General features: G+C 45.7%; 1 protein-coding gene across 2 annotated transcripts; it reads left to right on the top strand.

The window, feature by feature from the left end:
* Nucleotides 1-960: 960 nt before the first annotated feature.
* On the top strand, nt 961-7,008 carry Hmgn1 (high mobility group nucleosome binding domain 1). 2 transcript variants are annotated; one of them, XM_020161758.2, is made up of 6 exons: nt 961-1,146; nt 1,435-1,467; nt 1,553-1,582; nt 1,659-1,709; nt 4,522-4,650; nt 6,185-7,008. In XM_020161758.2, exons 1-6 carry the CDS (start codon nt 1,132-1,134, stop codon nt 6,230-6,232), a joined length of 306 nt encoding a protein of 101 aa, XP_020017347.1. In that variant the 5' UTR covers nt 961-1,131; the 3' UTR covers nt 6,233-7,008. The 2 variants fall into 2 exon arrangements, with proteins under 2 accessions (XP_020017347.1, XP_073928732.1); XM_074072631.1 differs by lacking the exon at nt 1,553-1,582 and having other exon boundaries at nt 962-1,146.
* The last annotated feature ends 5,699 nt before the right edge of the window (nt 7,009-12,707 follow it).

The following is a 12,707-nucleotide window of genomic DNA, read 5'->3' on the forward strand; positions in this document are numbered from 1 at the left end:
CACGAGTTCGAGGCCAGCCCTTGCTATATAATGAGGCTGTCTCAAAACAAAAATAAATAAAAAGGAAACGGAGTAATTTGCAATCTCAATGGCTTGAGTTCCCAGTTTAGACTCTCGGGCTGAAGGAAGCTTTTTTCCGCCTTAAACGAGCAGCTGCACCTCCCGCATTGGAACCCGGAATCCGCGAGTGAGTCGTCCTGGAGACTATGGGACGGATTAGCAGGAGAGTAATTCGGAGCGCCAGAGATCCAAAAACCACTCTACGGCACTGGAGGGACGAGGAGCTAAAAAAAGTTACACTGAAAAAGCAAACTCGCAGAGGCGCGGGAACCCGCCGCGCATGCGCAACGCAGCCAGCGAAAGTCCGCGCCTGCGCACCAGTGTCCGTGTCCCTTCCCTTCCCACGACCTTCCCTCCCCTTCCGTACGTTAGGTCCTGTCTCTAGCAGGCCTGCGGCGCTTCGGAAACCGATTAGCCTTTCTTTCCGACTGACATGGGAGGAATTTGCTTGTTCGTGTCCGCTGTCTGTCTACCTTCTCAGCCTACGAGATTACCTATCCATGTGGGAACCTAAACCACTCTGGGGGAGGGGGAAGAACCCCTTCGACCGTAGATTCCAGCGCTTGCAGGCCGCCAGGTGTCCAGGGGAATTGTGGGAGGGATGTCGTGGCCACGTGATGCGCTCCCACCAATCACCGCGCAGACCGCACTCTGCTGCTGGGCTTCAAACAAACTACCGTGAGGCCGGGCGGCTCAGGGGCCCGCCCCCTTCTCCAGGGTCTGGGGCCCGCGCGACGCCGGCCCGGGTTGGGGGGCCAGGAACAGGGGCGGGGCGCGGGGTCGAGTGACGGTCCGTCTCACCTATTCGGGGCGCGGGCTGAGGCGCGCGGTGGGCCCCTCAGCCAATGGGGGCGGGGGGCGGCCCGGCCGGCGGGGGCGCGGGGGGGGGGAGGAGGAGGGGGCGGGCTCCAATCCGGTTCCATCCGGTTCTCCCACCGCCCCTGCCGCGGGTCCTAGCAGCTCGGGCGGCGGGAGAAGCAGCGACGGCCGGGCAGCGTAGCTCCGGGAAGGCTCTCGCGCTCCACAGACCTCCCCCCGCAACCGTCGCACGCTCCCCGCTGTGCCGCCATCATGCCCAAGAGGAAGGTGAGCTCGGGCGCGGCGGCCGGCCGCTCGGCTTGGTTCTCCGCGGCCGGAGTGCTACGCGCGGGTCCTAGAGGCGCTCGGGCCTCCGCGCGGGCGGCGAGCCGGCCCGCGACCCGGGACGTTCGGCGCCGGAGTCGGCGGCCGTCGGGGGGTGGGGGGGTGGGGGGAGCGCGGACGCGGCGGAGGCCGGAAGCGCTGACGTCACGCGGCGGGCATTGTTCTCGCGGCCCGGGGGGCGGCGGGCGGCGCGGGGCTGTTGTGTGCATCGCCGCTGTGCTTTGCCCGCAGGTCAGCTCGGCCGAAGGCGCGGCGAAGGAAGAGGTGAGCCGGGGCCTCCCCCGGGGTGGGTCTGTGTGCACTGCTCTCTGGGTTGCCCTCGCTCACGCTGCTTTTTCTCTCTCCAAAGCCCAAGAGGAGGTCGGCGAGGTTGTCAGCTGTAAGTATAGCGATCGGCCCCCTCCCCGGCCGCGGATCCCACCTGCAGCCCGCTCACCTCTGCCCTTGCCTTGCAGAAGCCTGCGCCTGCCAAGGTGGAGTCGAAGCCCAAAAAGGCAGCGGGGAAGGTAAGCTCCGACTTCAAGATCGCTGTCTTCCGGACAGGCTGCAGTGCCGCGTAATTCCTGCTTTTTTATCTTGAGCTGCTTGGATGGTCTTTCCTTTTTTTTTTTTTTTGATGGAGAAGATTTGAACTCAGGGTTTCTCACTTGCAAAGCAGGTGCTCTACCGCTTGAGCCACACCTCCAGTCCATGTTTTGCTCTCGTTATTTTGGAGATGGTGGTGGTCTCGAACTCCCAGTCTCAGCTTCGCAAGTAGCTGGGATTACAGACAAGCGTCACCGGCATCTGGCTGGATTTTCTTTGTATTTTAAATAATTACAGTAAGTTTTTTTTTTTTTGACTTAGGAAACGTTAATATAATGCTGTTGCGGGATTTAGGGAACTTAAGGTGACAAAATGTTAAATAGTACATTTAGGTTACAAAGAAAATCTTGTGATGTATGCCTTACGGCTGATGTCTTGTTCGTGGCGTGCTTGTAATTTTTTTAACTCTTTGAGCCAAGGTAGGACTGAAGCCAGGAGAAAGGTTTTTTAATACATGCCATACCCAGACTGACACAGGAGATCTACGTTTTCACCTGGAGTGGGAGTCTAGGAAGAATGTGTTCTCTGAGAACACACAGTATTCTGGAAGTGTTTTACTTGCAGCGCAGTTGTGTATAGAACTGCCAGGTTTTGTCCTGGCAGACTTGAGTTAATCATGATAAAAGTGATGGTTGTGCCACAGCAGATTCATGATTGCTTTCCTCAGTTTGCAGATCTTCAGAAATAAATTGTTCTTATATTTATGTGTGCTTGATAAATTTTAAATTGGAAAAGCGAAATAGATGTAAACCGCTTACAAATTCTGTATATCTGTGCTACGGTCTGCAAAGTTCTACAAGTGCTTCATGATGTGAAGTTCGTCTTTCCACTCAAAACTTCAGGTAGAGTTTGCTGTTTGAAGACAAAAAGAAAACTTTTTAATGCGTGGCACTCGTTTCCTAAAAGAGTAGATGGAAATTCAGCATTGTGTCATGGCCAGGAGAGGCAAGGTTAATTCCCTTGATGTGGAAGAGCTCCTAGTTATTAAGTTTGTACTTACTAAATGCTATAAAACGCTTTCATTTAAATGTTGTACAGAGCTGAGTGTTAAAGTCTTAGCTGTTTTCAACAAAATGTTCTGTTTTTGTGATCTTTTTAAAGATAAGGGTGTGGTGGTACATGCCTGTAATCCAGCTACTGGAGCTGGAGGTAAAAGGAGAGTTGGACGCCAGTAACCCTGCAGAATTTATCAGAACTCCATCTTAAAAACAAAACACAGAAAAAAGGACTGGGGGTGTGTCTCACACAGTAGAGCCCTTAGGATCTAGCATTTGGGATGTCTAGGGTTCAACCCCCAGTACTGCAAAAAATTAAAGATAAAGGTTCAAGGAAGGGATAGTAAGTGTAGTACAGTCAACTTAGAATGTCTTACGCTGGAAGACAGTAAGAAAGGAAACCAAACGCCTGGCTCATGGTAAGCAAGCGCTGTAGGTACCACTGAGATGAGATGCACCTCCAGCCCTGCTTACCAGCTAGTGGTATTTATTACTTCAAGTTCAGGCTGTTTGTTGTTGAATATTTTTTGATGGAACTGTGGTTTGAGTTCAGGGCCACATGTTTGCTAGGCAGGCACTTGACCACTTTGGCCACTCCACCATCCAGACTGACAGGTGACCAGAAGGTTGTTTTAATTAAAAAATTTCTGAGCCAGGCAACAGTGGCCCATATTTGTAATCTTACCTACTCAGGAGGATTGTGGTTCAAAGCCAGCTCAGACAAATAGTTCTCAGGACCCTATCTCCAAATACCCAATACAAAATAAGACTGATGGAATGGCTCAGGTGGTAGAGAGGCCTGCGTAACAAGCATGAGACTGAGTATTACCCCTAAAAAAATTCGACCTTCTGGTGACCTGACTTAATGTAGCTGATTCTATAATCTTTTATTTTCAGAAAAATGTTGCTTTTGTTATGCTTCTTCCCTATTGATGGGATATCCAGAAATGTTACTATGTTTTTTATTAGCATAAACAAATTCAACAAGCTGTTATTGAAATACTTACATTCATGTATAAAATGTATTTTCATCAAATTCACTCAGTTACTGTTTAACTCCTATTCCTTCTACCTTGCTTTAAAATAACTTAAATTGTGAATATAATGTTTCAAGTTACATGCTTGCACTAATACTTGTGCTTTTTAGATTATTCTAACTCAAAACTGATCCTTTTAGCTACTTATTCTATGCTATCAACCAAGGGTTTTACTGCAGCATGGTGCTTTCTGTCAGGTGAATGATCTTAATGTGAGGGTCAAAGTCTCATCCGAACAATGGTTATCTGCCACTTGGATTAATGTTCATGCTTAAAAGAAATTGGGGGGTACTGGAGGTTTAGCTCAGTGGTGGACTGCCTGCCTAGTGACTGCAAAGCTCTGAGTTCAAACCCCAGTACCACCAAGAAAAATACTGGGTTGGCAGGGTTACATTGAGAATATACTCTAACTTTACTGCTCGTTCTGGTGTGTAGAACTTCAGACTAGTGGGTGACGTTAAGTGTAGCTCAGGCTTTGGGTTTGATCATTACAGCTAATAAGGCTGGGTGTGTGAACACTATAAATTTCCTTAGCATACAGTGTTTTCCTTGTGGCTGGGGTAGGACCCCTACGTCACCTGGTGTCAGGTGTATGAGCTAATTCAGGGTGGCATGTGTGTCATCTGTTGCGGGTATAGTCTATATCTAATCAGAAAACCTAAATCCAAGTTTACATTTAAAATGTTTTCATACTGTTTCAGGAGAAGTCTTCAGACAAGAAAGTGCAAGCAAAAGGAAAAAGGGGAGCAAAGGGAAAACAAGCTGAAGTGGCTAACCAAGAAACTAAAGAAGATTTACCTGCAGAAAACGGAGAAACTAAAAACGAGGAGGTCAGGGGTTGTGTGTGTTATTGAATTCCACTGAACAGTAGATAGTAATTTGTGTGTTTTATGTAGCAGGTTGGTGTGTATTTATAACATTGAACGGTTACAGACAGTTACCCTAAGTGAATGAACAGCTGTTCTTTTAAAGATCAGGTATTGTTTGAAAGTGTGTATATAAGTGAGTGAGCAAGAAGTTTTAGTATACTTACTTTCACCAGTAACAAATAGGTCCACTCTATGTTGTACACAGGATTTACTCTTTTTTTTAAATATTTTAACCCAGGCTGGCCTTGAATTCATGACCTTCCTCCCTCAGCCTCTTGAGTGTGGGATTACATCATTCATAATTGTAACTTATTTATTTTGGTGGCACGGGGGTTGAACTCGGGGTTTCACACTTGCAAAACAGGCATTCTACCACTTGAGCCACTAAGTCATAACCCAGATCAAACAAGTAAGCCTGATAACATTTATCGTCACTCTTCTAAGCCGTGAGGAAAAATAGGAAAACATAGGTGGAGTACAAGGTTTTGAAAGGAGTTTTGGGGAGAGGGACAGTACTGGTGTTTGAACTCAGGGACTTGCACTTGCTAGGCAGGTTCCTTACCACTTGAGCCACTCTGCCAGCCTAATACAAGGTTTTGATAGGTAGCTAAGTCAAACAACTAACTTTTGTTAAGCTAGAAAAGATAAATTTCCTAGGAAATTAATTTTCAAATCTTGTTATTTATAGTTCAAACTTTTTAGTCGTCAGTTGCTTACTCCTACATGAGGGTTGAGGAAAGAGCATAATAGACAACTAGGAAATGTATGATCGAAGTTTGTCCCTTTTTCACTTTGACTGCCTAGCTCCAACTACGTATCTTGAGACTTGAAAATCATATTACTCATGCAATCCCAATTGCAAGGGCATTTGACTTTCCAGTACGTATTGTCAAATTGTAGTTGATTCTCCTTATCCATGGCAGTGATGCCTTACAAGATTGTCACAAATAGTAAACTGTGGCACTTGTGGGGAATATGGGGTTAGGTTCCTGCAAGTATTGGATCATCATGTTTTCAATTGACGAGTGCATGATCATGCACTCTGTGATCACTAGATTGCTGGCTGTGCGTTTCTGTTTGGAGACACCTTGTTTAATACATTGTGTTGACATTAACGTTGAACTCATAACAAGCAGCCCTTTATTCAGCCTTTATTCAGACCTGAATAAAGCCATCCAGCACATGTTTTAGCTCTATAAGGTCCATCAGTCCACCTTGCACTTAGCAGCACTAACCTTGGACACAATGCTTGGAGGTCAATTTAAACAGCAAAATCAACAAAAAGCACAAAAATTCAGAATCCACGGCAGTAACTACTCTGCAAAGACACTTGTTCGCATACTAGAACTGAAGCTAGGCAGAGTAACTTCAGCTGGGAATGTATAGATGGTGACTCATTTTAAGTGTCTGTGTAAGTACATCATACATAGTGTTGAATGCAGAGATAATGGCAGGACGGGTCAATGCTGACGCTTGCCTTGCCTTTGATTCGCAGAGTGCAGCTTTTGACGACGCAGAAGAGAAAGAAGCCACGGCTGACTAATCACACACCACGTCTCACCAGTGCTCCCCGTCTCCCTTCTTGTACAATCCAGAGGAATATTTTTATCAACTATTTTGTAAATGCAAGTTTTTTAGTAGCTCTAGAAACATTTTTAAAAAGGAGGGAATCCCACCTCATCCCATTTTTTAAGTGTAAATGATTTTTTTAAGAAGTGAAATCACTTGCTGGTTGTTTATTTTTTGGTACAACCAGAAAACAGTGGGGTATTGAATTGCGGAGGCTTTGGCTGTCTGCCTGTCAGCATAACATTCCATAGGTGGGGGTTAGTTTTATATCCTGCAATACAAAGTGTACTAAATTATGGCAATTTGGGTCACAGTCGTGCATTTAATATGTCTTGAATATTTTAAACTCTAGTCCTGTGTTGTTTTCTAGTAGAGCTGTTTCCTAAAGAAAACCACTCCTTGATCGTTGCTGTCAAAATTGTGTGTACTCTGTAACATTTGGTTGTGGTAGTCCAGTTTTCCTAATGTTATTGTGCTGTGAAAGATGGAAAACTTGAGTATGTGGTGAATGTGACACAAAATTGTGACTCTGTGGAAGTTAAGTAGCAGCTGATCAGCATTTGAAGATATGGTACGTGATGTCCTCAAGGAAAATTTGCCTCCAGTTTTGAAGCTGGAATGTCACTGGAATAACTTTAAAAAGAACCAATACATGGCTTTGGATTTTTGGTACATGTGTGAAAAGTTGTATACAAATTGAAATGTCTGTGTGCTGATCCTCAACACAATAAAATCACAATTGTGAAAGAATGTTTTGAAGCATGTGGTTTAAGATCTGGTGTAAATTTTATTCAGAGAATTTCTGCACTTGGTCTTCCTAAAAATGATCCTCTTTATTTGGTGTTGGTGGGGTTTGAACTCAGGGCCTCAGGTTTGGTAGTCAGGTGCTCTACCACTTGAGCTGTTCCACCAGCACTTTCTGTGTTGGGTATTTTTGAGATAGGGTTGCTTAAAACTATTTCCCTGGGCTGGCTTCAAACCTCCATCTTTCTGATATGTCTCCTGTATATCTAGAATTACAGCCATCAGCCACCAGCACCCAACTCCCAGAATTTAATTTGAACAAGTGAACTAATTTTTTACTTTTCTGTATATTTAAACATCTATGTACTTAAGACATCTGTGTGACTTTTTGCTTTGAGACAGGGCCTCCCTAGGAAGCACAGACTGGCCTTGAACTCATCCTGCCTTTGCTTCCTGAATGCTGTGATTGCAAGCATGTCTCACCACGTATGGTTGGGCTCAGGGGGCCTCACTTCAGCCCCCTTAACAACTCCCTTCTTAACAGCCCTGCTCTTAACATCTCCAGCCACCTTCTTTTAAAGATGGCCTCACAGTGTGACCTTGGGTGATCTTTGAGGCTTCTGAGCTCAGGTACTCAGATGTGGTTAGGACCTATTTGTAGCAATTTAAAGGGAAATCTAAAAACTAATAGAAATGAATTTAACCCTGAAGCCCGTGTACCTATTCAATTGGACTACCTGCCAAACACTCCTGGCCCAGTGGCAGGGCTGAGTGCTTACAACCTTCATTTCCTTGGTGGACACAAACTTGGTATTGATTTCAGAAGGACACAGCCTTCTCAAATTAAGCAGGTTTTCTGGGTTTTACAGGTTGAAACCCAAAAGAAATTTTAGGAAATTGGAATGGAGGTAAAGACCTTACTGGTTTTATAGCTGACAGGCAGCTGTCTGGAAACCAGAGGCCACTCTGTCCTTTTGAGATAAAATGGCCTTCAACTACGTCTTAAAGGTGACAAAGGAAAACAACTGATTTTTGTTTTTCAGATGCAGTCTTGAAGTGTATTGCAAATGGGCCACAAATGGATCCTTCACATTCTCATTCACATTCTCAAAGTGTTTTTACTTTTTTTTTTTGCAAGACTGGGTGGGTTTTTTTTGGGGGGGGGTTGTTTATTTTGTGGTACTTTAGAATATGGCTTAAAGTCCTGAAGAGCTTTTGGTTGGTTGGTTGGTGGGACTGGGATTTGAACTCAGTGCTTTGTGCTTGCAAAGCAGTCACTCTGCCACTTGAACCACACCTCCGATCCATTTTTCTCTGGTTATTTTGGAGATGGGGGTCTCGTGAACTATTTGCTTGGACTGGCCTGGAACCTCCCAAGTAACTAGGATTACAGCGGTGAGCCACCATTGCCCAGCTCTGAAAGAGTGTTTTTTTTTTTTTTCCCCAGTACTGAACTCTGGCCACCTTGAGGCACTCCACCAGCCCTTTTGTGAAGGGTTTTTCAAGATAGGGTTTCACCAACTATTTGCCTGGCTGGCTTCAAACTTCGATTCTCCTGATCTCTGCCTTCTGAGTAGATAGTTCAGGTGTGAGCCACTGGCAACCTGCCATCTGAAGGATTTTCTTAAACCAGTAATTGGGGACAAGCTTGGTGTTGCATGCCTGTAGTCCCAGCAACTCAGGAGGCTCAGACAGGAGGATGGCTTGAGCCCAAGAGCTCAAGACTAGCTTTGCAACATGGCATGACCCCATCTCATTAAAAAAGGAAAAATATTTGCACGGGGCACCAGTGGCTCATGCCTGTAATCCTAGCTATTTACGAGGCTGAGATCAGGAGGATCCAGGTTCAAGGCCAGCCTAGACAAACAGTTTGTAACAACCTCTCTCCAAAATAACCAGAGAAAAATGGGCAGGAGACACGGCTCAAGTGGTAGAGCCCCTCCCTGGCAAGTATGAGGTGCTGAGTTCAAACCCCAGTACCACCAAAAAAAAAAAAGTAATACAATGCCAGTCAGAATCCAGGCTGGCCTAGAAATCCTCCTGCCTTTCCAAGTGCAGGGATTACAGGTGTGTACCACCACACCCAGTTTAAGCCAAGGACTTTTTCATAAAAGAATATGAATCAGAGGACACTTGCTCTAAGATACCAAAAGATCCTGTAAAGCTACAGCTGTGAACTCAGTGTGACTCTGGAACAGTTACAGCAAAACGATAATGGCAAAGCCTAGCCTAAAACAGACTGCATAAGGTGACATTTCAAATTGCTCAAGGGGAAACCATTCAAAAGTTGTCAGTCCAAAAAGCTGGGCATAGTGGCTTACACCTATAATCCCAGCATTTGGGGCACTGAAGGAGGAGGATTATGAGTTCAAGGCCAGCCTGGGTACATGGCAAGACCTTTTTCTGGTATCTAGGGGCCCCCTTCCAACAGTTGCACCACTCCATCCTCTGTGACATCACATTTTCTCTGTCCCAGCCCTCCACCTCCCTCTCACTTATAAGGACATGGGGCTCACTTGGATCACCCAGGGTAAACACCCCATCTCACAGTGCTTCAGTTAATCTCATCTGCAAAATCCATTTTTGCTAAGTGAGGTGACATAGTCACAGGTTCCAGGGATGAGGATGCAGATGCCTTTCGGGGCCACTGCTCTACTGACCACACGGCAGGAATTGAGGTGAGCAAGTGTGCAGGAGGCCCTGCAAGCACCATGTTAAGGGCAGATGGCCTGGGCAGTGGACGGTGCCTCTTCTGACTGGTGCTACCCCTCGGCAGAACTCAGCTCCTGGGGTTTCCTTGATGTCCACCTGCAGGGTGAGGTTGGCTCCAGTGGATAGTCTCACTGATAGCTGTCTGCCAGCTCTACCTCCCTGCAAAAAGGGTAAGGAGAGTAAGACTTTAAAATCAAGAAAGCAGTCAGGCACCGGTGGCTCATGCCTGTCATCCTAGCTACTCAGGAGGCAGAGATCAGGATGATCGAGGTCCAAAGCCAGCCAGGCAAGTAGTTCCATGAGACCCTATCTCAAAAAACCCTTCACAAAAAAGGGTTGGCAGACTGGGTCAGGGTGGAGGCCCTGAGTTCAAGCCCCACCACCGCAAAAAAAAAAATTAATTTTAAAATAGGTTGCAAGCATCAGTACACTTCCCTAAAAACCTCAGCACACACATTATTAATTAAAGTCCCATATTTGTTTATAGTTCTATTTCTTTCCTCTGGAGGTAAAATTTGCATCTGATGAAATGCACAGATCGAAAGCTTCCTGTTTGATGAGGTGCACCTGTGAGCCCAAACCCCATTAGGACACAGAAATATCCCCATCACCCCAGAGGGCCCTCAAGCTCCTTTCCACATGGCCCTAGACCCTCCCTCCACCCAGGACTTTGATTTTCCACTCTTAAGTTAGTTGTGCCTGTTCTAGAACGCCATATTAATGGGACGATACAGTGTGCTTTCTTCTTCCAGTAGGGGTGATGGGTTTTTTGGTTGTTGTTTTGGGTTTTTTTGGTGGCACTGCTAGGCATGTGTTATTTTTTTGTGTTGCATTTTTTTCAAGATAGGGTCTTGAGAACTATTTGTCCTGGATGGCTGTGAACCATGATCCTCCTGATCTCTGCCCCCTGAGTAGCTACGATGACTGGCTGACTGGCGTTACCCACTGGCACCCGGCCAGGATAATGTTTTTTCAGATTCGTGTGCTATTGCATGTATTAGTCATTCACTCCATTTTACTGCTGAGTAGGAAGTCAGTGTCTGAATAAACCACACTGTTTACCAATTCTCCTGTAGCTAGACTTCTGGGCTCTTTCCACTTTTTGGCTATTAGGAATAAAACTGCAATGACTATTTGGGTACAAAGTGGTTTTATTGTGGCCAGGTTCTGATTAGCAGATTAACATGCTACCTCTTTGAGTCCTGGGATAAACTGGAGATGGGGTGTTTTTAGAAAGTTAAAATTGGCTACCAGGACTGGAAGTGTAGAGCATCTCCCAAGAAATTGCAAGGCCCTGAGTTCAAACTCCAGTACTGTCCCCCAAAATAAAAAATTTCTTAAAATTTTTTTAAAAAGCAAGCAATGGAGGAGGTGATTTTGATCAAAGTACATTATATGTGTGTGTAGAAATATCACAATGAAACCCCTTCCTATAATTAGTACACACTAATAAAAAAGAAAAAAAATTTAAATTGACTGCTACTGATAGGAAAATTTCTTGTTACAACCAATAAGCCAAGAAAGACCAGCAGGCCACCAGATGTATGGGGTTGGTGTTGTGCATCAGGTAAGCCGGGGCAACCGAGTTTACAGCAGCGAGAGTCCACCCTCCTGACCAGAAGCACTCCTGGGGCCTGAGCAGGGCTGGAACTTAGATGCCCAGTAAGGGCTGGTGAGTGGATCCACGAAGACGTGTGTACCAGCCACCCAAGCAGCCTGGAGAGAGAACCAAAGGCAGATTTTAGGATCAGATTTTAGGGTAGAGCACCTGCCTACCAAGCTTGAGGCCCTGAGTTCAAACCCCAGTATTGCCCAAGGGAAAAAAAATTATTTTAACTTGCTGTTCAATTTCACCACTCAAAATCTCACGATTATACTCTCTACCATTGAATGAGGCAATAAAACTGGTTAAAATGGGAAGTTTTATGGTATGCATATTTTACCACAAAGAAAACAAAGTCTCATCCACCTGGAGTAAGGCAAGATGCCTGGATCAGGTGGCAACTTGCAGGAAAGGCTGTGGACAGCACAGGACATCTTCCCGGTGGAGGCTCTTGGGTGCAGGCCACGCCCCTTGCCATGCCCTGGCAGTGTTCATTGTTTACAAGAGTTGGAGACCAGCCAGACCCCCGCACAGGAGAGAGGATTGTGTGTGAGTGACGGTCTACCCACCCAATGCCACGTCACACAGTGCCTAAAGCCAGTTCACCTATCTGGCTCCGTTCTCTCTTCTCTCTCTCTCTCTCTCTCTCTCTCTCTCTCTCTCAGTGGTAGTGGGGTTTGAACTCAGGGCCTCATGCTTGCTAGGCAGGTGGTCTCCCACTTGAGCCACCCCACCAGCCCTTTTTTGTTTGTTTTTTTTCTACATAGGGTTCCTCAAACTGTTTGCCTGGGTTGCCTTCAAACCTCGATCCTCCTGAACTCTGCCTCCCAAGTAACTAGAATTATAGGCGTGAGCCACTAGCACTGGGCCTCCAGTACTATCTCTTAATCTGAGCTATAAGAATGGACTTTGGATTTCCAGGGAGATGCCAGTTGATATAATCTACATATTTACAAAATTAAAAACCAAGGAAACAAAACAATGTGTTATAAGGGAGTCCTATATATCTAGTAAAACTATTTATAAAAAGCAAAGCAAGGACTGGGAGCAGTGGCTCACACCTGCAATCCTAGTTAATTGAAGACTGAGATGGAAAGGAAGTTTGGGGCCAGCCTCAACAAATAAAAAAAGCTGGTACAGGTGGTGCACACCTGTTAACCCAGCTACACAGGAAGATTGTGGTCCAGTCCAGCCAGGGCACACATTTGAGCTATTTGAAAAATAGTTGTCAAATCTGTCTCCCTAATTGGCTGAAAAATAAAAACAAACAAACAAACAAAAACTGAAAAAGGACCATAGACATGGCTTAAGTGGTAGAACATCTACCTAGCAAGCACAAGGCCCTGAGTTCAAACCTGAGTACTTCTAAAAAAATTATTTCTTCATTTAA

The sequence above is a fragment of the Castor canadensis genome, chromosome 5 (genome assembly GCF_047511655.1).
Source record: "Castor canadensis chromosome 5, mCasCan1.hap1v2, whole genome shotgun sequence".
In the NCBI taxonomy this organism is placed as follows: Eukaryota; Metazoa; Chordata; class Mammalia; order Rodentia; family Castoridae; genus Castor; species Castor canadensis.